Raw genomic sequence first — 23,285 nt, forward strand, 5'->3', positions numbered from 1 at the left:
TTTTTTCTCCAGCACTGTCAGTTTTCACCTCAATCTCTGAACCTTTGCCAATTGGCAAATAAAAGACCTGGTAACTGTAGGAAACCCTGATTATGACCTTCTTCAGAAAATCTTTTTTTGATAATGAACTCTGAACTGCACATGGAGTCTGGAAATACAGACTTTATTACACTGCAATATTGGAGACTGACAAGTATTCCTATTTTGCCTAGAGTTACTTTTAATGTGTAGGAAGTAAGCGTAGCCCTCAGATTTAAGGACAGATCTCTCTGAATTGGACATCACTAGAACCACTCCTTCCAGACTGCAAGTGTTGCAGTGGCAATTTGTTTTGTCTGCAGACAAGTGATCCAAGACTTCTAGTGGTCCAGGTCATGTTCTAGACCCAGCTGTTCTAACTAAACCCAAACATCTAACTTAAGTCTAACGCTTGCAGTGCAGTTTCCATTTTAACTAGCACTTCTCGACAGACCAGTGATACCCTATGTTATACAAGTGAAAATGTTATCTAGCCTCTTTCATGATAAAAAAAAAGTAATCGTTCATTGTCTGGCTTCTTTTCCTTTTCCTATGTATACCACTAGAGGGTATTACTTACTATTACAAATAACCAGCCTGATAGGATAATTCTTAGATTACATAGGAGAATATAAGACATTCATGAGTAATTATTAAGCTAAAGAAACATCTTGAGAAAACTCATGGGGTTTTTTTTCTAGCTTCTACCCTATCACTCCTTCTATGTTTGAATACTGATTTTTAGATAGTCAGGTGATCCATTTTTCCATTTATCAGTATATGCAATTTTGTGATTGCATTATTTATTAAATGTTGCAGTTGGATGCTGTGCAAAGCAAATCAATGTAAGGCTTAGAATGCAGTTACAAGGAAATTACTTTTCCTTAAAGCAGATCATCTACCTTAGAGAGAAGTGCTGCATTATTTTTTCTATTTTTTTAGTTACTGGTATAATACCCCAAAGTTACATGACTAAATCTAAGGGCAGGTATTATGTATTTTGATTTGATCAAAACTTTTGTTGCTTTCACCCCCAAAATTTCTTTTCATCTGAGCATAATGTGACTGTTGAAAGTTATGGTATGCACTGTCTTACTTGCATGTATTTTGTTTAGGTAAAAAACCACAGAGTTTAGCTTAGCTCAAACCATCCTAATCATTTAGCAGTAGCTTGTTTTAGTCTAGCGTGTACCTTTTCAAACTAACATAGGCTAAACAATAATAAAATTGCTTTGCTTTAAAATTGGCAATTTTATCTAACTCTGCAGATATAAAGCACTTTGTTCTTCTTGTTTACTACGGTTACCTACATAAAGAAATTGCAGGAGATATTACAGACTGATACGCAGAGCTATAATTACTGATCTGTTTTCCTATCAAGAGTGATGCTTCAGGAACTTAGCCTTCAAGAGCCCGCTTAAACTTTGTGTTACCTCAAGGAAAACATGTACGCATAGGGATTTTAGGCTGATTCAGTTTTTTTTTTTTAATAAATTCTCTGATCTCCTAAATATGTCAGTCTTGTATCTTCCAGTAAAAAGCATTCATTTTTTACAGTGAGTCCTCAGAGACAGTATAGCACAAGACATTGTGGACAGATGGACAATGAACTAAGAAAGCTTTAAGTTATTTCTGGTCTGTAAGAGAATAGCCAAACAACTCTTCCAGAACTGAGTGATCAAAATACCAACACTTAAACTGCTGATACATTAGGAAGTCCAGAAGAATAATAACTAGGTTTCTTGATGATCTATTTTCTTATTTCCTGCCAGCACAGAAGTAAAGCTGTACAGGCATATTTGCTAGATTTGTAAGTAGTGGACTTGCATCCTGAAGTATTTAAGGTTTCCACATTTGGAGAAGCAATTGTGATTGCTTCAGTTTTTGTTTCATAACTGCTTTCACTACTGTATTTCTTCTCCAGCTGTCTACCTCCAAATCCAACATATCCTTTCCCATTTCCTCATGGTTTAAATTAGGGTTGTTAATTTTGCATTGGAAGCATACCCAGTACTTGATTTGAAACAAATAAGGATCCTCATGCTATACCCTTGACAGAAATTTACTTCTCCTTACTTAGAGACCAGCCACACGCACAATTTATTTGGCATTCAGCCCAACTGATGGTGTCAGAAGCTTCTGGCGAAAGGAAGAAGGAGCAGCTGGGCATGGGGAAAGACGGACGGGACCTTCTCAAGGGAATATTCTGCCAACTGAGTTTTTATTTCATCAGCAGCTGATGCACTTTAAGAGCTCCCCACCTCCTCAGTTGTGCTACAACTATTTGGCCATGCTCTGAGGGTGGAAGCTGCCAACAGGTAAGACAAAGAGCATAAATGTATTTATATGTAATAAAAAGGTAAAGTGGTACCATACATTTATCCATTCTTCCTAAACCAAATGCAGTTGTAGGGATGTAATACACCTGAGACGATTGTCTGTATGTAGTCTAGGAAGTTGAAGCCCAGTCTTATCAGATAACATTAATGATCTTGAACAAGTCGCCTTTTTCTCATATGTAATTAGAATGTAGGAACTTTTACCTAGAAGATCTGGCCTAGTTCAACCACAGTTATGGAAAGTGAGGGGGGAATTACTTGAAGGATGCACACAGCCTGCATGAATACAAGTTCAGAACAGCTAATTGTGGCAGTTCCTTCCAAACTGAACACCTCTCTGTGCCTTAGAATCCTCTCTGGATGGGAAGGTGGGTGTGCTGGTTCTCCAGCATCAGTCCAGCCCCACACAGTACTGCACAAAAATTGGCTTATAATTAAATATTCCTGACTATTTATTCCTGACATGTTTCAACTCCTTTGAGATTTTAGTACTATCCATACAAAATGGAGGCAAAATCACTATGTATTTGACCTCCTACATTTGATTTTTATTATAACAAAAATTATAATTCAATAAAATGCAGCAATAGGAATTTTTGTTTCATTTTTATATACTACGTGTTGCTAATTCTGCTGCTAACTTGTGGCTTTTGTAATTATTTTTAAACATTTAGCATGTTATTGCAAGTCCAAGTACTATCTTTTAATCTATATTTTGGCCTTAGCCAAACAGAAAACGATCCAAACCTGTTCAAATGACAGAAGAAAACATAATAACTTTCATAATCTATTGTAGCCTATCTACATGTGTCTAAAACTGACTCTCATTGGCAAATACAAGCACTTAAACCAGTAGGAATGGATCAGAGGTATAGCTACTAAGTAAGCTTCCCTAGCAATGGACGAGTATTTTTGCATCGATGTGAATTTTCAGATGGTATTATTCATCTCTGGGTCTACTGTTTTGCTAGTATTGCTGTACATGACTACACAGCTGTTGTTTTCCACCCAGGAGATGGCTGTATTTCAGCGGCTAGTAAAGTGATACCTGTACACATATTCAGGGCCTCCTTCAAGGGCCTTTCGTGTTAGTGATGTTATGAGAATTTTCCTGAATGATTTTGTCTAAAATCTAAGAATGACACTGAATGTCTTCCATTTTAGATGATTGGAACTCTGCTAAATGTCTACAGAGACGCAGCCCATATGTTCCAATCCAAACATCTCAGTTGGCACTAGTTGCTAATGTAGGAAGAAGAACAAAGAGAAAAAAAATGACCATGTTGTGACTGAGCTTTTGGAAAAGGAAGAGCATAAAAGAAAGATGGCAAAGCTGGAATAACACTGCACAACAGTCCAGTTAGGCACTTCAAGACAGTCATCTTAAATCTATTTCTCCATTTTAAATGTTTTTTGCTCTCAAGTGCTGCTTCATTTCACATTGCCAGCCCCAAAGCAAAATGAAAAAACAAAATCAAAAGCACAAATTAAACGAAGTCATGAGACTGCGCTAAACTCACACTATTTGCAAAGGTTTCTAGCATGTGTGGGGAATTAGTGCAGTTATTTTGTCACGCCCTTGCCTATCGCAGCTGGACGTGCTGATTGCCACTGCCAGCCCTTCCAAACATCAGTCAGACCACGCAAAGGCCCATGCTGCTCGTCTGAGGTCACCACATGCCAGCCTCCCTCTAAAATTCACACAGCTCATGCTGCACTGCGTGCCAAGTGCTTGCCCAGCCCCTGCCAGTGAGGCCTGCTGAGTCCTTTCCGGGGTTTCCTTCCTCTTCAGCGGCTGCAACACCATCTTCCCTCCCTCCTGCACCCCCAGACAGACAGGGCTTTGACCCTGTTATCTGGGAACAGGGCTATAAAGAGACAGGAAACTGTCTCTTAGAGCACGTAGGAAGTTATCTTGACATCAGAGATTATCACAGTGGTCCATTTTGTTCCTTAAAAAAAAATAAAAATCAACTAATAAGAACAACAAAACCTTAGGGAAGATGGTCTCTGTCTCCAAACTGCCTGCAGTCAGGGTGCCTGGCTGCGGGGCATCCCACTGAGCTCGGAGGTGTGGAGAGGGGAAGGAGGCCCGAGGCAGGGCCAGAGGGACCCTGGAAGGAAGGGAAGCGTAGCATGCCTGAGGGCGCTGTGGCAAAGCGGGGAAGGCCAGGGGCTGGGCAGCACCGAGGAGGGAGGATGTGCTGAGAGAGGGAAGGGGAGAAGATGGAGGAGGTTACGTTGGCGGGTCTCCCTCAGATGTCTTCAGCCCAAGGACTGGGCAGAGATTTTTGGGGGCGACCTGTGGTAAAGTGGGCCTGCAGCGCGCCAGGGAAGCGGTGCGTGGGGAGGACGGCCCTGCTCTCTGAGGGGCTGCAGAAGGCGCAGGGGTCTCACACCCCGCCTGACTCAACACACCACCGGGACCGTTCACCCCCCAACCGGCGGTGCCCCTGCACGCCTGCTGCGCTGGGGCAGGTTTGAATGACTCTAGCCCGAAGGGACTGGGGAAGGGGAGGGCGCTCCCTCCCCTACGGACACGAGGACGGGGCACCGACCCGCGGAGCCGTCCCCGCCCGCCGCCGCCGCCGCCCTCAACGCGGCCGCCTGGTGCTGAGGCGGGCACGGCCCCGAGCTCCCCGCAGCCGCCCCTCCCCCGCGGCAGCCCCGCGTCATTGCTCCCCCCGCCGGCGCGAGCCGCGGCGCGCAGCGCGCCTGCGCGGGGCGGTGTCTCCGGAGAACTGCTACCGCCCGGCGCCGCCGCCATTTTGGTGCTCGGCTCTGAGAGGGGAGGGGAGAGATAGGAGAAAGCGGGAGCCCGGCGCTTCTGCCTCCCCCGCCCCGGCTGGCTCCGGCGCTGAGGCACCGTAGCAGGCTACCCTCGCCACCTTCCCGGGCCGCCTATCCTTTTCAGCCGCCGCTGCTCTTCGCCACCCGCCCAGCCGGGCCCGCCGCAGGCCTGAGAGAGAGGCGGGAAGGATGCCCTGCACACCCCGCCGCTGAGGGAGACTCGGGGGCCCTGACCGCCGCGTCTGGCCAGCCCCACCCCAGCCGTTCCTCGGTCCTTCGCCTCCAGAGGCGCGGAGCTTCCTTATCCCCCTTTCCCTGGGCTTCCTGTCTTCTGGGCTGGGCACTAGTCGCTTCCTTCTAGCCCCCAGCCCGCTCCTCCTCCCAGGCCTCCTTGCCCAGGCCTTCCCTTCTCCGGGTCTCTTCCTCCTCCCGGGCCTTCGGGCTCTTCACCTTCCTTCCCCCCCTCCCTTCCCCTTCCCCGCCCGGAGCCATGTCCTCCGCCGCTCGTTTCGATTCGTCGGACCGCTCCAGCTGGTACGTGGGCCCGGTGTCTCGGGCGGAGGCGCAGACGCGGTTGCAAGGGCAGCGGCATGGCATGTTCCTGGTGCGGGACTCGTCCACCTGCCCGGGGGACTACGTGCTCTCGGTGTCTGAGAACTCCCGGGTTTCCCACTACATCATTAACTCCTTGCCCAACCGCCGCTTTAAGATCGGCGACCAGGAGTTTGAGCACCTGCCCGCCCTGCTGGAGTTCTACAAGATCCACTACCTGGACACCACCACCCTCATCGAGCCTGCGCCCAGGTGAGTGCCGCCCTCCCTGCGCCCCACCCACTGCTATCTTTGCCCGAGGTGGCACAAGGCAGGGGGGGTCTTAGTCCAACCTCGTAGCTCCAGGATCTTAACGTTGGATGTATGGCCATGCTGTGTATGCATACTAAGGAAACATTTGTTTATGGCCCTCGTTTGAAGCTGTTTCTAACAGTGGTTCTTCTTAGCACTCTGGATCTCAGTGACCATTATGGGTTGCTCTTTCAGTCAAATCATCCACATAATGCACGGGGCCTGTCCTTACAGTGCACGTAGGCATATGTAAAGGTACCATGTACATCTCTACCACGGGCTATAACTGCCTTGCAAGAGGGTGTGGTCGTGCTTTGTGTCAACCTTTTCTTCTGGTATTGTCCTTCTGTTCCTAGGATGGTTGAGAAGCTGGTTCACAAGTCTTCTCCTCAGTGACTGAAGTACAGCCTCTGAGCTTAAGTTTCTGTCTGCCCCTGCATCCACACTGATTACAATAGAACAGGCCTTTATGCGATTAGACTGCTTCACCCTGTTAAGTCAGCTTTAATACATTCTAGGACAGCATTTCCCAAACTTCTAGAGTGGCATTTCCACCCCCAAAAAAATGTAAAACATTTATTTCTCACAGTTTGGTTATGGCACTGTTCATCTATATCTGCATACTACATGCACCACACTGAGAAATGCTATTCTAGGAGGATGGGAAAATGTGACTTGGCTATGAGCTCATTCTTTGTCCTGTTCCCAACATGGGACATACCTGCAATTTGCATCAGTAAACTGCTTAGCAAGAACTCTAGAACATATTCCTTAGTTTTAATTAATAAAGCCTTTCCCAGTATCTTATTTCAAAGCTTTTGGGCTTCCTGGATAGAATGAAGTGAAATAAAAGCTAGAAAAGTAGTGACACGTTAAAAAAAGAAATTCAAATTGGTACGCTTTAAATTCTGCCATTTAAAATCTTACTATGTTTTGCAGATTAGCACATTCTTAGAGGGGAAGAATAACTTTGAGGTTTATAGCCACAATTTAACCTTGGCATAGGCCAGTTCTTAATGACAATGAGTAACTGGTTGACAATAGCTTGTCAAGCTGAAAAACTCAAGTGGTCAAAATAAAGTCTTTCTGTAAAGCTGTCAGGCGATGGGAGGGATGTGACAGAAAGCACTAGCTTCAAGATCTCTTAAAGTTGCTGAGAAGTCTTCTGGGATCGTGATTGTGCTGTGGCTAGAGAGATGGGTAGGTGAAAAAGAAAAAAATCACTTTTACGATTGCAGGACCGCTTAAATGGAGCTGCCCAGTGTTAGGTGCATGCTTAAACTTGTGAGCAGTTGGGAGGGAAAAAAGTCTACACTGAAGCAATCTTTATGCTTATCTCTGTTCTCCTTAACCTGGATACTGTTGTGCCTTTCTGGATGTAAAAACTTGTTCTTAATCATTTATGGCAATGACTGACTTGGCTTTCTTAAAACACTTGAAAATTTAGTTGATTCCACTTGCTCACTTGGTATTTATTATGAGTCTTCTGTGAAATGTTTTATGAACATTTTAGTACCACTTTATTTTCAAGATTTTGATTGTGTATTGTTCTCTCAGCATACAGAGACAGATGGGACCTAGCCTAAATGGGACTGACTAGGTGGTTTTCCTTAGCATGATTTTTGTTCTAAACTCTTTTAGAAAAATCAATGACATGGTTGCTGGTTTGAAATTCTGTTTGAAGGAGACTTCCTGCTGCAAGAGGGAGGATGAGAGGTAGCATTTCCGGATTTTATTTATTTATAGTTAATGGACTACATTTAGAATAGGGGTGGACAGGTATGTGCTTCAGAACTGTTATTGCTAATTCTTATTTCTCTGGCATTTTCAGGGGAACATCACACTTGGGTGCTTGTGCTTTTGAAGGCTGTTGATTCTTTTAATTTCATAAAGTACAGTATGAAGTGGTGGGTTTTGTGGTAGGATTAAGTAGTTTGTTGTATACAGCCATACAACACATTTAGCTCTTGAAGATGACATTTTAAACTTGTAGAACAGTTGAAAACTGAATGTTTTAAGCTTTCTATTTGTTTTGTGTCAACAGTGAGCTCTGACCATCATTGCAGATGTTCCTGAGATTTTGTTTATGCAGAGTGACTGCTCTCTAAAGGGTTCCCTTTCTCCCCTGGCTTTGGCTGCAGCAGGGTGTCTTAAAGAAGCATATATCTTTCTGTTTAGGGCTTCTGGCATATCTTGCAAAAATCATAGGGATTTGAATTCCATCTTATTTTGCAAGTAGCAAAAGAGAGTTGAAGTAGGCTAATGACATGCATTCTTCCTATCGTAGCTTAGATAATAAGTATCTGCTATGGCCTATATATGTTAAGATTTCTGATGTCTGCTTTGAATAAAATGTATAAAATTTATGATGAAAATAGACTGCAGTGAAAATTGTTCATCAAATGAGACTATCTCATATTATGACAGACAATGAAGTGACTGTCTTGGACAGATGATGGGCATAGTAATAAACAATTACGTGAATAAATTAAAGGTAATGTGGTTAATAAGGCAAAGGAATATTTCTAGATGGTTAGCTTTTTCATTTCTTACTCTATTCTTACCAGTGGATGCAAGTATTTCATATTGTCTTTTATGAAGATGTCACTTTTAGGTTATTAGGTATTTAAATATGCAAAGATAAGTACTTTGAAACTAATAATTTTTCTGTTATATTATAACCACCCTTTGAGAGTTGAAGTTGTAAAAATAAGATTAGGGAGCTCACTTCCATATTACTTCCCAGAAAAGAGGGGAATAGTGTTGTCTCCTAAGACTCAGGATCTGCCTATCCCTTTTCTTAAAGAAAGGAGTTTTCAGTATAAATGTGACTGGCTGTCCCCAAAACTCTGCATGTAAGTAGTAGGATTCAGTTAGAAAGACGCTGTACTACCACTCAGAAAGACAACACTGGACTTGTAGCTTTGAGTTAGAAAACTATAAGTGTTTATCATACCCTCCTCTTACTTTTGTTCCCTTTTTCCACTATACTTCCTCAAATCTAGCATTTAGAGTTACTGAATTCTTTAGAAGCGGATGCTGAAGTTAAAAATGTAGATGTGATGAACTGAAGAGGATTATTTAGCTCTCCAAGAGCCCCTCTACTCCAAGTCACCCAAATAATTTTAGTTTGTTTTTATGTATCATAACTCTCATAACTTAAGCTATAGAATTAATTTTATTCTACTCTAAGATTCTCACAACAATCCAAAACAGGTGGATGAAGATTTTGCATTATTTCTCCCAATTTTCTGCATCTGTGATAGATTTTTATTGGGTTTCTGGGGAAGCTAATTTGGGTATTTAAGTAATTACTTGAGAGCATGAGTTACTCATGAAATGCCTCACAGTGCTACCAAGCCAATACTTTTGTTACAAAGCTGAGTAAGTAATTCTTCTCTAATTGGTGTTCCTACTGTAAAACTGGTACTTAACTTTGTTACTGGAAATACAAAACAATAGCTATCGCTTATACCAAATCTTTTTTGAAACTTAGGTATCCAAGTCCACCAATGGGATCTGGATCTGCCCCTGCTATGTCCACTGCAGAAGAGAATGTGGAGTATGTTCGGACTCTCTATGACTTTCCTGGCAATGATGCTGAGGATCTTCCATTTAAAAAGGGCGAGATACTGGTAATTGTAGAGAAGCCAGAAGAACAGTGGTGGAGCGCCAGAAACAAGGATGGTCGGATTGGGATGATTCCTGTTCCTTATGTAGAAAAGCTAGTCAGATCTTCTCATGGGAAGCATGGAAACAGGAATTCCAACAGTTATGGTATTCCAGAACCTGCCCATGCTTATGCTCAGCCTCAAACCGCAAGTCCCCTTCCCTCAGTATCCAGTACACCTGGAGCAGTGATCAATCCTCTTCCATCAACACAGAATGGACCAGTCTATGCCAAAGCTATCCAAAAGAGAGTACCCTGTGCTTATGACAAGACTGCGCTGGCATTAGAGGTAAGTTTTTCCTCTCAAGTCTTATGGTTTTCAATTCTTTTGTAAAATAAGAAACTAAAATTGTTAGTCGCAAAGTTGGTGTGGATGACTTCATATGGAGTTTGCTTATCTATGTCAACAGACTGAGAAGTTAGGTTACATTCTGAAGAAAGATCTACCAAAATTGCTTCATCTGTACCACTTCCTTTGAGAAAAGTGACCAAGTTACTTCAGGACCTGTATTTACCCTCTCTTCTTGCCTGTTCAACAGTGCAAATATGTTACAAGGGTAGTGGAGTGTGTATATCCTGCTGTGGAAGCAAGTGCTAGTGAGAGGATGACTTTGCTTCTCCACCTAATCTTGGGGAAGGAAAGAGATGTTTCATTAATCATTGCAGTATTCCAGCTTGAGAACTGGCAGTAGCATCCTTCAGAGAAAGGTAAGGATTGCTGATAAACATAGTCTTTCTGATCCTCAACTGTAGTATGAGATGCACTTGAGTATCTGGTGCAGATGTACTCTAGTCCTTTTTACTTTGGTCTTCAAAAGTGGAATTTGAGAAATCTTAAGACCTAAATTGGGGCGAGGGGCTTAGATCTAAACTTGTGTTGAACCTTTAATAAGTTCCTGTGCTTGCCAAATAATTTTTAAATTTTATTTTTATTAGCGATGTCTTTAAGACTTTAGAGCTTTATTCTTGAAATGGTAAAGAATTCATGATACAATTCTAGTTTAACTGGCATAAATGATGGATTGGAAGAGGTTTTTAAAGCTACATCCAGAACACTGAGAGTGTTACTTTTACACTTAAGATTATACTGAAGGCTAGTTAACCCATAGTTCAGAAATGTCTCATCTGGAAAAAGTGCTAGTCTCAAAGATGAAATCCGAGCGTGCAACAATACTTCAAGGAGCAAATGCAAGGAAACAAGCAAAGGAAGCAACAGCGTTCTATAGCAAGTAAAATAATAGTGGTTTTAAAAGTACTTTTGAACTTTTCCCATTGGTTTTTCTCAATTACTTTGCAAGTTAAAGCTGTTACCTATAGCTGATACTTTTGACTGAAATTTGAAAGGTTATATTTGTGACTTCCAGTTATTCATAATAGTTGCCCTAAGTGTTTTTCCTCCTGTATTTGTAAAACCTCTACAAGTGATTACTCTTACAGGGTTAAAAGTTAAATATGTATCACTGGATTTTCCTTGAGTCCTATGAAAGCTAGAGGCTTGTTATTTGTGAACAGTGTGTGAAAATTATCATAGAGGAAAGTGTAAATTCACTGCCAACTGCACTGTACAGAAGATTCCTGCCAAAACTACTTATGCTTCTGAAAACAAAGCAAGGCAAGAGATTGATTTTTGTTATGTTATCAGCGTGTCATGGAATTACTTCAGGGAACTTGCTTTGCTGCAGGGTAGCAAAACCACTTGGAAGGACGGCCCTCACAAATAGATTTTTCTGACTTGCTCTTTAGTGACCTAGTTAATCCCGTCATTTTGGCTACTCTAGTATACCAGTAGGATTAATTCTCTGACCAACATGTAGGTTTGAATTGTTTTGAACCTTCAAATTGCTGAAGTTTTCTTTGAAAGATTCTTCTCTTCCACTGAATTCTAATCACTTCTTGCCTTATGTCTTAGTGTCTTCCACCATTGGCATATTTTGTCTTCCTAGGTAGTCCATTTTCTTTGCAAGTGCACCTTAGCCACACTGTGGCTTCTCAAGAGGCTTCTTAAGTAGAATTCTGGGAACTGATCTACATTTTCATTAAAATCAGTGATTACAGCTTCTCCATATCTATCCATGCATAGGGAACTTTAGCAACCTCATTATAGAGCGTTGTTTTGGGTTTTTTTTGTCACGTGTACTACTCTTAGAGAAAAAAAATCCAACTTCTTTTCATGATCTTCCTTCAGATTGCCTAACGCCTGCTGGGCCCTGATGATGTATTTAATCCCAGCCTTGTCAGGGCTCTACATGTCACTAAATCTGGACCATTTGAAGCTTCTCTTTTGTAAGAGCACTGAAAGTAGCTAGTGGTAGGGAAAGAACAGCTTATGGGAATGTTTTGGGGAAGAAAGTTAATGGTGTTCTTTCAGAATAATAGTATTTGACAGGACTCCACCTTAGTATAGGTGTACTCTAAATCACAGTTCAGCTTGTACAGGTAGAACACCTTGTTAGTATAATTATACAGTGCCTGATTGTGTAATCTCACTTAAACTGATAAAACAATATGATAGCAAAATATCTGTTTGGCCCTAGCTTTGTGTGGTCAGCTCACAGACAGTACTTAAAAGGAAGAGAATACCATTTGAAGTAAGTAAAGCTATTGCGTAGTAATCTGCTCGACTTCCTTTTAAGTGGAGGGATGTCACTCTCCTGGGTTCAGCTTGAAAATGGGACAAGCTCTCTGCTTGCAAGTCCAGTTTTTCTGTTTCACACTATTGTTTACATAAGCTGTCAGAAGTTTTCTTTAAGAAAAGATAGAGATTCATAGCCTGTTACAAAGAATTTTGTTTTGTAAGGAAGGTATAATTATTTTTTTTAAATTTCTCACATGAAAAATGTAACTTGTAAAACAAGTGAATATTCTACTGAAAATCTGAAACAAGATCTGTTTGGTTGGATAATGACAGAGTATTTAACTTTTAAATAGTATTTAAAGTGTGACAGTTTAAGGGCAACTACAATGTTGTTCCTGTAAGGATACTAGTTAATATGACATTTATTACAATTGGGACCTTGCTGGGCTAAAATTATTTAGCATTCATATTGGTATTATTGAAGTGACTAACATCTCAATATTGACTTGGTCCTACTGCATTAAATGCTCTACTTTTATTCTCTAAAGTAAAAAATTAAGTAGTAATCTGTTTATAGGCTAAAATAAAAGTTTTAAGTATAGCTACTCTCTCAAAGCATACAGTTGGTATACATATAACTTCAGGTGTCTCCCTGCACCACTGAACAATTAGTAAAGCTTATGATTAATAAATGTATTTCTAAGATTTACATATACTGTTGTCAATTGCATTAGTTACCTTGGAAGTTTAGATTTAATGTTTTTAATGAAATTGTTGAAGTCTGCAGTTTCTCACTGTAACTAACTTTACTACTAATGTGTGTAGTATTTTCATGGATACTGCATTTAAAAAAACGCAAACAACCAAACCACAAAAAAAAACCACCACCCAAAAAAAAACCCAAAACCAAACAAAAACCAAAACTCAACTCAAAACCCAACTACCTAGATCTGTTTCTTCACTTGTGTGCTTTTAGCCAAGAAGCAATTTCCTTCCTTTCTGGTGCTCTAGGGGAAGGAATTTGAAGGACAGGGATACAGTGTCCTGTATTTATTGGGACTAGAACTCTACATTACAGGGTTATGTACTGCTGTTCTTCAGTCCTGCTTTTCTGTGGCAAAACTAGGAGGGCAATCCTGTGTTGAAAGGTTATACAGGGTAGCACTTTAAGGAGGTGATGAATTTTGTACGAGCAGAGATTCTTTGTCACTGTTAATATGATACAGAGCAGTGAAGTCTACCTTAACATTTCTCAGCATTTAATAACCTGTAGTTCTATAGCCAGTCCGTTAACAATAATATGCCAATGAAGCCTTGTTTTAAACTGGCATGTTCTAACTAGCATGTGAAGTGTATGCAGTGCCCAGTAGACTAAGACCTGGTATGTTTTACCTTAAAGGAGCTTATCTCTCGTTAGTTGGGTACTTCTTGTTTGGATCCAAAGTAGTTGATTGATTGCTAACTTCTACGCAACAAAGTTCATTATGTCCAGCATAGTCAGTAGATAAACTAATGGTGGATAATTCCCTTAAAAATTAGTGAAATGTGTGAAGATTGATTCAGGACATGAACAACAAATTCCAAATTCACTTATAAAATGGAATGAAATGGCATAAAGAACCAGAAAATGGGAGAGCAGCAGTAGCCACTAGACTTATGTCTACTGCATGTTTAAAAAATGGTTCTTAAATATATTGCAAACACTGTAATAAATGTCATAGACCGTTTTGAAGGCAGTAATAGTCCTAGAGTTCATCTCCAGACTTAACATGACAGTGTTATGGAATCTGAAGATTCTTTTTTAAACAAGAGCTTCACTATATTTTTATAGCAAAGTTTTTATACTAATGATGGCTCTTTCTAGACCTGTGCCAGCATTATAGTATTAAGTAGTTTATCTGTTCATGACATATCAAACATATACATGTATGTTTGCTAGTACAGAGTTAACCTGTCATTGAAATGTTTTGGTGAAATAAATATGCATTCACCATAATTATATAGCTGACTTATAATATTTCTCTTGAGCTTGTTACAATTAGGTTACAGTTAACTTTTTTCCTCTTCAAAGGAAAGTTGAGACAAGTAGGCCAAAATGTGCTAGTAGTGGAACTTTTTTAATTAGGAAATTAGGCTAATTCTTTCACTAGACAGCAAGCATTGTGCTTTTCTTAAGCCAAGGAAACTTAGTATTGCTGTGTTAAACATTAAAATGCATCTAACCCACAAGGTCTAGATTTTAAGCAAAGCGTTGAGCCTATACTTGTGTAGTGTGAAGTGTTGATCGGGGAGCTTTAGTTCTGATAACTGCTGAATTTAAAGTGACGTTAGCAGCAGGATTCCCGTGCCTGAGCTGACATGCACCAACTTTTCAGTATGCTACCTTTGAAAATACAACTGACAATTACTTTGGAGATTTTGTGTGCAATCTTAATCTTTGTAACTTCCTTTTCCAGTCAAAGTTATTGATGGTTTCTATCATGATAGTGCTGAGTGCCTCACAATACATTCACCCTCAGAACTGTTTGCAGAGTTTGTTTTCAGATGAAACTGAAAGCGACATGGATAACCTAGACAAGATCCTGTGCTACAATGAGATTCAGTATGGTTCAAGAATGATGGTCTATGGGAGTTTTGGGCTTTGCCAAATTCTGTACTATCATGACAGCTGGCTTAATCAGATGGAGACAGGCTACCATCATTAAATGAAAAGCAGCACTTTATCTGTGGTGCTGTAACCCCAACTCTTGCAATTGTCCTAGCTATACTCGAAATGCAAACTTCTGTTGTTTTGCACTGTTCCTAGATGAGGCTAGATTAATTGCATCTAGGACTTCAACATTTCTATGCTGCCCTTTGACCTGCTTTCAAATCTCACGAATGGTCGAAGGTCTTTCCTCTGAACTACTTGATCCTCTAGTTTGGGCATCAATTATTCTTCTTCTGGCACACTTCAGAAGTGAAGGATAATTAAGCTGTGCTTTCAGTCTGTTGGTTTCTTGAATCTTCCAATACATAAAGCACCAGCTACTTCAGTGTCACTTTGTCCTGCTTGCAGTGTGACTGAACTCTGCCTCTTTTGTGTAGCTCAGCTTTATAACTTTTGCGTACAAGGGGATATCAAGTAATTTCTTAGTGTTGAGCCTTGTTTATTCCTCTCCAGAACAGGCAGCTGGTCTGAACAATTGTTTCGGTTTTGGTACTAATGCTAGTGTTACCAAAGAAGGTGAGTTGTGACACTAATTAGGATAATGACTGAGATTCAACACCCCATAAATTCCAGAGAGCAATATGTTTTCTATAGCTATTGACCTAGTGGGCTAAAATTATGATTTAGAGTTTTAATGCATTTTTATCTCCTTAAACTTGTATTACAGAACTCTCTCACCCATAGAACTATTAACATACAATTGTTGGAATATCTGTAAAACACATTGAATTGGTTGACTGTGTGACTAAAATGGCATGCAGGAAACCTTTTGCAGTGTATGAATCAGCTTCAAATGGAAGACAGGTATGGAAGAGTCTAGAGTGAATGAAGTAACCTTTCTGATGGGCATGTTCCACAGCTTGTGTTTCCCCAGGGCTTTGAATTCATGCCGTAACAGGGATATAATGAAAGGATGCTATCTAAAATACGTTTCGATTTTTATCATTTGGGTGGAACCAGATGGCTGCATTTCAGAAGTATTACTCATTTCAGCAGTGGATACTTCCATCCAGTGATGCTGGCATGCTTTACAAGTGAATTAACTTATCCAAGAGATGCTGAGACTAAGGAAGCATTATCCTAATTTATAGATAAGGGCCATGAGCTGTCCAGAGTCATACAGGAAGTCTGTGGCAGAGATGAGAATAGAACCAGGTCTCCTGACTCTGTCCTGTGCCTAATCATAAGACAATCCTTCTGACTGGCTTAAAACATTCTCTGAAAAAAAGTGTGTTAGATCATTTTAGTGGGAGATCACACCTCAGCTGACTGTATTATAGATGCTTTAAAAAGCATTTACCAAATATTGCTTTTAGTTAGTACTTTGGGGAGAAGTTACATAGAGGGACTTGACCAGATTCTTCCGGACATTGTCAAAATGGAGGTCTTGAACATAAGATCCATGAATTATTCTATCATGACATCAAGGTTCCTTCTCCAAAAATCTTGTTTCAACATGCTGTTTCATTTAATCTTCTCAGGGGAACTGCATTTTTTTTAATAATAGAGCACAAGAGGATATTCAGAAGCTTTCATTTAAAAAAAAAGCTACTCAAAAAATAATACAGAGTTATTGCAAATCAATTTAATATTCCAGTGGTTCTTGGTATATGGGAGTATTTTTTGAGTAGCTTTTGTCAGCTAGCACTCCTTAATGGCAGATACTGATTTGTAGCAACTTTGCCCACCCAGCAGTCTAAAGAACATTTTACATTGTTAAACTACATGGCAGTTTTTGCAATGCAATAGGAGACTTAATTGTAAATATTTTTTTTCACTCAGCTGAAGCAAGATTTCCAAACCTATTCATGTTGTAGAAATCATTCAGAGTCAAGTTAAAGGACATGTTTTTCTAGAACTTCAAAATGAATAATAGATTGATCTCTACAGCATGTGAGCAGACTTAAATTGTCAGACTCTCAGAAAATGCAGGTCCATGGTTTTGATCCAGTATACTACAGATTTTTTTTTCTTCCATGAATAAGATTAACGTGTTTGAGAATGGATTGGTTTTATGGTGTGGTGCAAATGCAGTTTCTTACTAGGTTTTAACTGTTGCAATGTTTGCTGCGTCGTCTTGAATTTGGGTCTAAAACTTGGATCTGTCTTCAAGGGTTATTTAAATCTAGCAATGTAACACTGAGTATTTATAGATGTTATCAGCTTTTTCCTAAAGAGACATTCGTTAGGTTCCTGTTTAGATCATCTTGTTACTATTTAAAGCTTTCCCTAGCCTTTCTATTCAGTGAAATGTCTGACAAATTGTGCTTTTTAGCAAGTACACAATTAAAGCATGCTACAGTAGTCCATGAAGAGATGAAAACCAGTCAAATTAATGCTATATATATGTGCTAACTATCATGGGCAGTGTATAACTACTTCATAGTATATGCCGGCTTCATGTTTGAGTTTAGAAACAGCATAAGTAAAGCTGTCCATTTAAGAAAGTAATATGGTCTCGGTTATATCCCAAGAACTTACCAGGTTTCAGAGGGTTTTCTCCTCTCTTAAAAGCACAAGATTATAATTGTTCCAACTGTGACAGTCTCGAATTTGGGGGGGCAGACAGGACATGGACAACCCAAGTAGTGGAGAAAAAGTAGGGGGGTAGAGCAATACATTTTGCTTAAATGTCTAATTTCATTCTAATACGCAACATAAAGCTTAAATCTCTAAAAAGAGTTTCAAAGGTTGAGAAATTTTACTTTAAGAGATACAACACTGAGTGACTGCCAAGGAGTTTATTATAGGATCTTAAACTTCACTTAAGGATTCTTGCTTCTGAGTGATCTTCAAAAAATATCTATTGGAGTAATGGTAACTGATTCAAATGGACTTCATATCATCTAGTGACATGCACACTGTTTTGTAAACTCAGGGTTTTTTTCTTTAACAGAAAACACACAGGTCTTACCTGAAAAGTTTTAATCTAAGGCCCTTCCCCAAGGTCCTTAAACTATCTGCATCAGTTCTAAATTTTAGTACTATTTAGATAATGTAGACAAATTGTTATACATACTGTATCAGGACTAAAATCCAGTTTTTCCTTAAATAAGATGATCAAAGCTGGTTACCTTTGGATTTCACAGAATTAGCTTGGTAACTGAGAATCAACTACAGAGAGCTTGGACCTAGTGTGGGGAAGAAACTTGGGAACTGTTGGCAATTGGTTATAGGCTGGTTCTACTTTTTGTGAAATTAGTTATTAGCTGCTAATAACTTTTCTAATATTTACTATAGTTACCACATAGAGTAAATTAAGTAAACAGGAAGGGAGGTGTAAAGTTAGAGAGCTGCTGCAACCAACCGCATGTTCAGCTATTGTGAAGCATTTAAAGGAGAAATGACTATGTAGCTAATCTTAAATGCTACTTGTCAAATTGGGTATTTTGCTCTGTAAATTATCCTAATGCAAATTCAATACAGGCACTGAACAATTATAAGAGTATAACTTACCATCATTTGGGCTGATGTTTCTTGCTTGATCATAGCTTAGCTTTTCTCATCTTTCACTGCCAAATAGGAAGAGACACGGTTATGGTAGGAAAGGCCTGACATGTCATCATTCCTGTTTTAAATTCTTTGGCAGGAAGTAGAGGTGAAAACAACAAATAAAGCTAGAATCTGTACATCTAATACTTAAAAAAAAAAAAAGTCTGAGATTGCTTTTGTCTGCTTTGGAATTGTACCATTATTTTAGAAGCTACAGAAGCTTCTTAGACTGTGATAATCAGAAGTAGAATTTCAAGTAGTGGTTTCTTTGCCATAGGAATTGCTCTTTGAAAACCTAAATTTCCTGTGAAATAAGCCAGCTGATGCTAAAACCAGTATGAGTGCTGTGCTCTTTCGAATGGATGTTGCATCTCATTACTGATGGTAGCTTTAGTGATGTTAACTTACATCTAAGCTAAATATATTGTTGCATGAAGTTGTAAGCTTTCCTATAGGAAAAGGTGTAGTTCAGCAGTTTGTCTGAATACTTAAGTACACATTTAGTTAAGAGGCTGAAAAAGAGCGCAGACAACATTATCATGTTTAGCAGCAAGATGTTGGTATTTTAGTTAAGTAAAAGTAACTTTTCTTTTCAATTGAGCCGTATGCCAAGAAGAGGGTGGGTGTGTTTTCCCTACAGTGGCCTAGTATTTGTTGTTCCTCTTCACTTGATTTCTATTTGTATCAGATGTGAGATTCCCATGTGTGATAACTTTTTTTTTAATTTTGCAGGTTGGAGATATTGTGAAGGTTACAAGGATGAATATAAACGGTCAGTGGGAAGGAGAAGTCAATGGTCGAAAAGGGCTCTTCCCATTCACGCATGTCAAAATATTTGACCCTCAAAACCCAGATGAGAACGAATGATTCCCTCTGCCCAATTTACACTGCTGCTTCATTTTCCTGGCTATCATTAGCATTGTTTGAGGTGGGATGATGACTTAATGGCACATTGCTAGCATTGCCCATTTTCCGGCTTGATGCAGTTTGACGGTTCTTTTAATATACATTTGGAATACATACAACGGAAGTCACTGCCTGACCTTCATACCGTAGTTGCGTCATCCAGAATTTAGTTTCACTTTTAAAACTCTATTGGGCCTTAAGCTGGAGAAGACTGAAAAAGTATATAGCAGAGAAGTATGGGAAGAAAACCTTTCCTGTTGAGACTTCCATGGACTTTTTCTGGCTTGCTCAGTAGGAAGAACCCTAATCTTAGATCAAACATGCAACTTGTGCATTACTGTCCAACAAAAAGCAACAATAAAAATGCAATTTTAGGACTGAAGACGACTTAGTTTTAAGAGAACCTGTCCTAAGGTAGTACATTTAAAATGACGGTCTCTTTAAAGGACAATAATTGAAGCTTATGTATTCTAAGCAGTTGTATTAGAAGCTGCTCCTTTCTGTTAACTCTTAAGCTTGTTGTTGACCTTCCCGAAACTGTGTGTGTTAAATGCAAATAACCATTGATTGAGCTGCATTGAAGCTGAGGCATTTATTTATAAGGAAACTTAGGAGGGGTGGATAACTTGTAACCTGTTTTTGACATACCTAATGCATTTCTGTTGATTTTTGCAAGCACTAACTGTAGAAAGTGAGCTTTAAAGGGAAACACTTTGGCCTGGTCTACATACAGTTCTTCTGCAGTGTTGAAAGGTAGTTTTACTAGTATAGAAGTGCTTGTTACCAGGCTGTTACTTAGTAGACAGTTGATCAGATTGCCATGGTGTGGAGAGGTAGGAGAGGAGTGGGACAGAAGACGTTAGCAAATACTGATAAAGCCCTCTTATTTATGCATACACCTCTTATACCCATTTCTCTACAGGCTCCCTTACCTCTCCAAAGTTTCCTAGCTATGCCAGCCCCAGCTCATTGAAGGCCCCTTTTCAAACACAATACCTTTTTTCTAGCGTGTCTCCATGTTGTTGTGCTTCTTTTCCAGAGCTGCTTTCATCTTCTTTTTTTTCTTCCCTCTTTTTCCTTGCTTGCATCCCAAGTCCTCTGCATGCTGCCATCTTTTTTTTACCCTTCCAAATAAGTTGGCTCTGGTTTATATATGCCCCAGATCCCTCCCCCTCCCAGCATCCTCTAGAAAATGGTTAATTGGAGTCTGCTGCCTGGGTTCCCCCGTGTGATAAATTAATGCTTGGGCTGGAGGAGGCCACAAAGGTGTCTGTTATCAGTATAGCTTCTTTCCCTTTTTCTGTACATAAGCTATACTGCTGTAATTGTACTTACAGTAGGGAACTATATGTCTGCAGCTAAATAAGTACAATTCATGCCATGCAGGTTAAGTCCTTAGCCTGCGTACAGGATATGAAAGCTTAGGTACAGTGGTATCCTGTGCCACCGCCTTTACGTGTGTTTTGTAGGTGAACTGGAATGCTCTTTTAAAAATAATTGAACACTGAATTAACAGAATACATGTCTGCAAAGACTATAACTACAAAACCTCCCTTTTCAGACAGCCTGGTTAAAGAAAAATGTCTGTTGCAGAAGCTGACAGGAAAACGGCAGCCCCCATTTTTTTCAGCTTTTGAAGGCTGTCAATTGTAGCAAAATGAGAAACTTCAGACACCCGCAGAATCTCACCAGTTCTTTTAAATGTTAAATTATATAAAAGTTGTTGTCTTAAGTTCCAGCATGTTTTCTTGTTGATTTGTGTCGCTTGATCCTAATAAAAGCACGTTGTTCTTAGCTCATGTGAAAGTGCCATGAGATCCTTAATTGCAAGGCACTGAAGAAATGCAAAAATGGCATTTGCAACAAGACATTCACAATGCTGGGTTTTTTTAAAAGTAGAAGTCTCTCCGTTCATCTATTAGCTATTTTCTGTAGTGTTGATCAAGTGGCTGACAGTCTAGAATTCTTGTAGAGCATTTTACTACCAAATTAACTGTGAAGTAGAGTAGCATTGACTGAAGTGTTTGGTGCTGTAAGAGTAATTCTTGACAATAGGCATTGACATTTTGTCTTGCAAAGAAAAGCTATGCAGCTCTCTTAACTAAAGAAGGTCATGCTTTTTCTGTGTCCCAACTATACCCATAAGTTTACTACATAGATTGTACTACTGAAAGTCATCTTCTGAATACAGAAACTGCACTAAACTCAGTCTGCTGCAGAGAAATCTTATTTCAGACCTGACCTAGTTACAGGCAGCTCTTCAGAAGACTGATTGTAGAATTCTTCCTTTGCATGGTAAATAAATACTGTGAGATTTGAGATCTTGAACACAGCTTTAACCTGGATTTTTTTCCACTGAAATAAACGTCTTGACTCATCCCCTCACTGACTAAGGTATACCCTTTGAACACAAGGATTGTTTTAGGTTTAATTATGTTCTGATACTGCAGAAAAGCAAAATATTTTACCTTCAAAACTATGCAAAATTTGTGGGTAGTGGCATCTGATGCAAAGACAAGAATTCTTAAATTTCTGTGAACCTGGTTTTAGGCCACAGATGAACAGTGTTTCTCTGAGTAGCAGCGGTGTGGTTCAGGTATGTTCAATGTGGTTTAAATGTAGCATACTGGTCAGCCTGAGCTGATTGTAACCGTGCTTCATAACGTGTCTTTGCTCTTTTACTACGAGACAAGTATTTTCATATAAAGACTGCATTTGATCAGTTTGTGTTTCTCTTTGAAGGACTCTGGATTCTCAATCGCTTGTTGCTTGCTTACATGTGTGCTGTCTGTTGCTTTATGAAGCCTTTTCAATTTGAGTGATAACCTATCAGTGTAAATGTTCCTTGGGCGTGTAAGGTGTACTTAATATGAAGCATGAGAGCCTACAAGTGATGGCTTCAATCTATGCACCATTAAAGTTGTTCTTACTTTTGAACTAGGAGCTGGTTTAATTATCTGGTGCCACAACAGTTAACTACCATGAAAGGCTTAGTTTGACTTCCTTCTGTTGTGTACATGTGTATATAGACATTGAAGCCTCTGACCAGTCTGAAAGCTTAAATGAAAACTGTTTTAATCAGTGTCCGTCACTGGATAAGCGCTAATTTAATTCATGATTGTTTACAAATTGGGAAAGAATAAACAAAAGGGAATGTCCTGTTTGGGTTGGGACTCTGAAGAGCCTTGAGCATTATTTTTGTAAAGGGAAAAAGAGCATTCTTTGCCAGTTCATGTGCCTGTAAAATAATTTTTTATATTGTATTCACATCCTGGGAACGAGTGGGCTGCCTTTGTTTTCTAAGTCACGTTTTCAAGCATTTTCCTCAGTAGCTGCATTTGAAAGTGAGACCTGCCTAAAAGACTGCCTTTTGGGACCAGTGAAAGCATTCTTGTATAGTTGTCCTTTTCTGTTTTCTTGTGTTAAATGAAAGTGTGTTGTGGGACAAGGATACAATTATTGCAGTGGGAAAGGTGGCCTTGTATTTGAGACACTCTTCACTGTGTAAACTTTAAAACACAATATGTAATTTAAAGACCATGATCTTCAGGCAATAATATTAAAGTGTAAGCTTTTAAAATTTATTTTGGGGATTATAGCTTGTTTTATTTTTTGTGCTATAAGATTAACAGTATTAAATGAATTATATTGTTAGAATATATGGGGTGTCTTTTCTTAAGGATTAGTGCCTTTTTAATTTCTTACTCCACATATTTCATAGAACTGGTCCCAACATCAAGCCACTGTTTTGGTTTTTTTTTCCCCAGTGCCCTGTTTGTACAGTCTAATAAAACCTGCCTCAACTTACAGTACTATTTGTTGTCTTTAGTCTTAAAACCTTGATAATATTAGCAGAGCACTGAAGTCCTTACTCTGTCATTATGAAGCCCTGTTTTGTGGGTGAATGAGAGTGCCAACCCAAGTTTTCCAGAATCAAGGGAA

At 39.7% G+C, this 23,285-nt stretch overlaps 1 protein-coding gene across 1 annotated transcript; it reads left to right on the forward strand.

Annotated features, from left to right (window-relative positions):
• Positions 1-5,100: 5,100 nt before the first annotated feature.
• Positions 5,101-23,152, forward strand: CRKL (CRK like proto-oncogene, adaptor protein). The gene is made up of 3 exons (XM_072879726.1): positions 5,101-5,951; positions 9,487-9,949; positions 19,170-23,152. Exons 1-3 carry the CDS (start codon positions 5,638-5,640, stop codon positions 19,302-19,304), a joined length of 912 nt encoding a protein of 303 aa, XP_072735827.1. The 5' UTR covers positions 5,101-5,637; the 3' UTR covers positions 19,305-23,152.
• The last annotated feature ends 133 nt before the right edge of the window (positions 23,153-23,285 follow it).

This window comes from Ciconia boyciana, chromosome 15 (genome assembly GCF_034638445.1).
Source record: "Ciconia boyciana chromosome 15, ASM3463844v1, whole genome shotgun sequence".
Classification (NCBI taxonomy): Eukaryota; Metazoa; Chordata; class Aves; order Ciconiiformes; family Ciconiidae; genus Ciconia; species Ciconia boyciana.

Coding starts and splice junctions, on each gene's coding strand:
- CRKL (XM_072879726.1), top strand. CDS start 5,638: ATGTCCTCCGCCGCTCGTTTCGATTCGTCGGACCGCTCCAGCTGGTAC. Junction 5,952..9,486: donor CTCATCGAGCCTGCGCCCAG/GTGAGTGCCGCC, acceptor TTTGAAACTTAG/GTATCCAAGTCCACCAATGG. Junction 9,950..19,169: donor AGACTGCGCTGGCATTAGAG/GTAAGTTTTTCC, acceptor TTAATTTTGCAG/GTTGGAGATATTGTGAAGGT.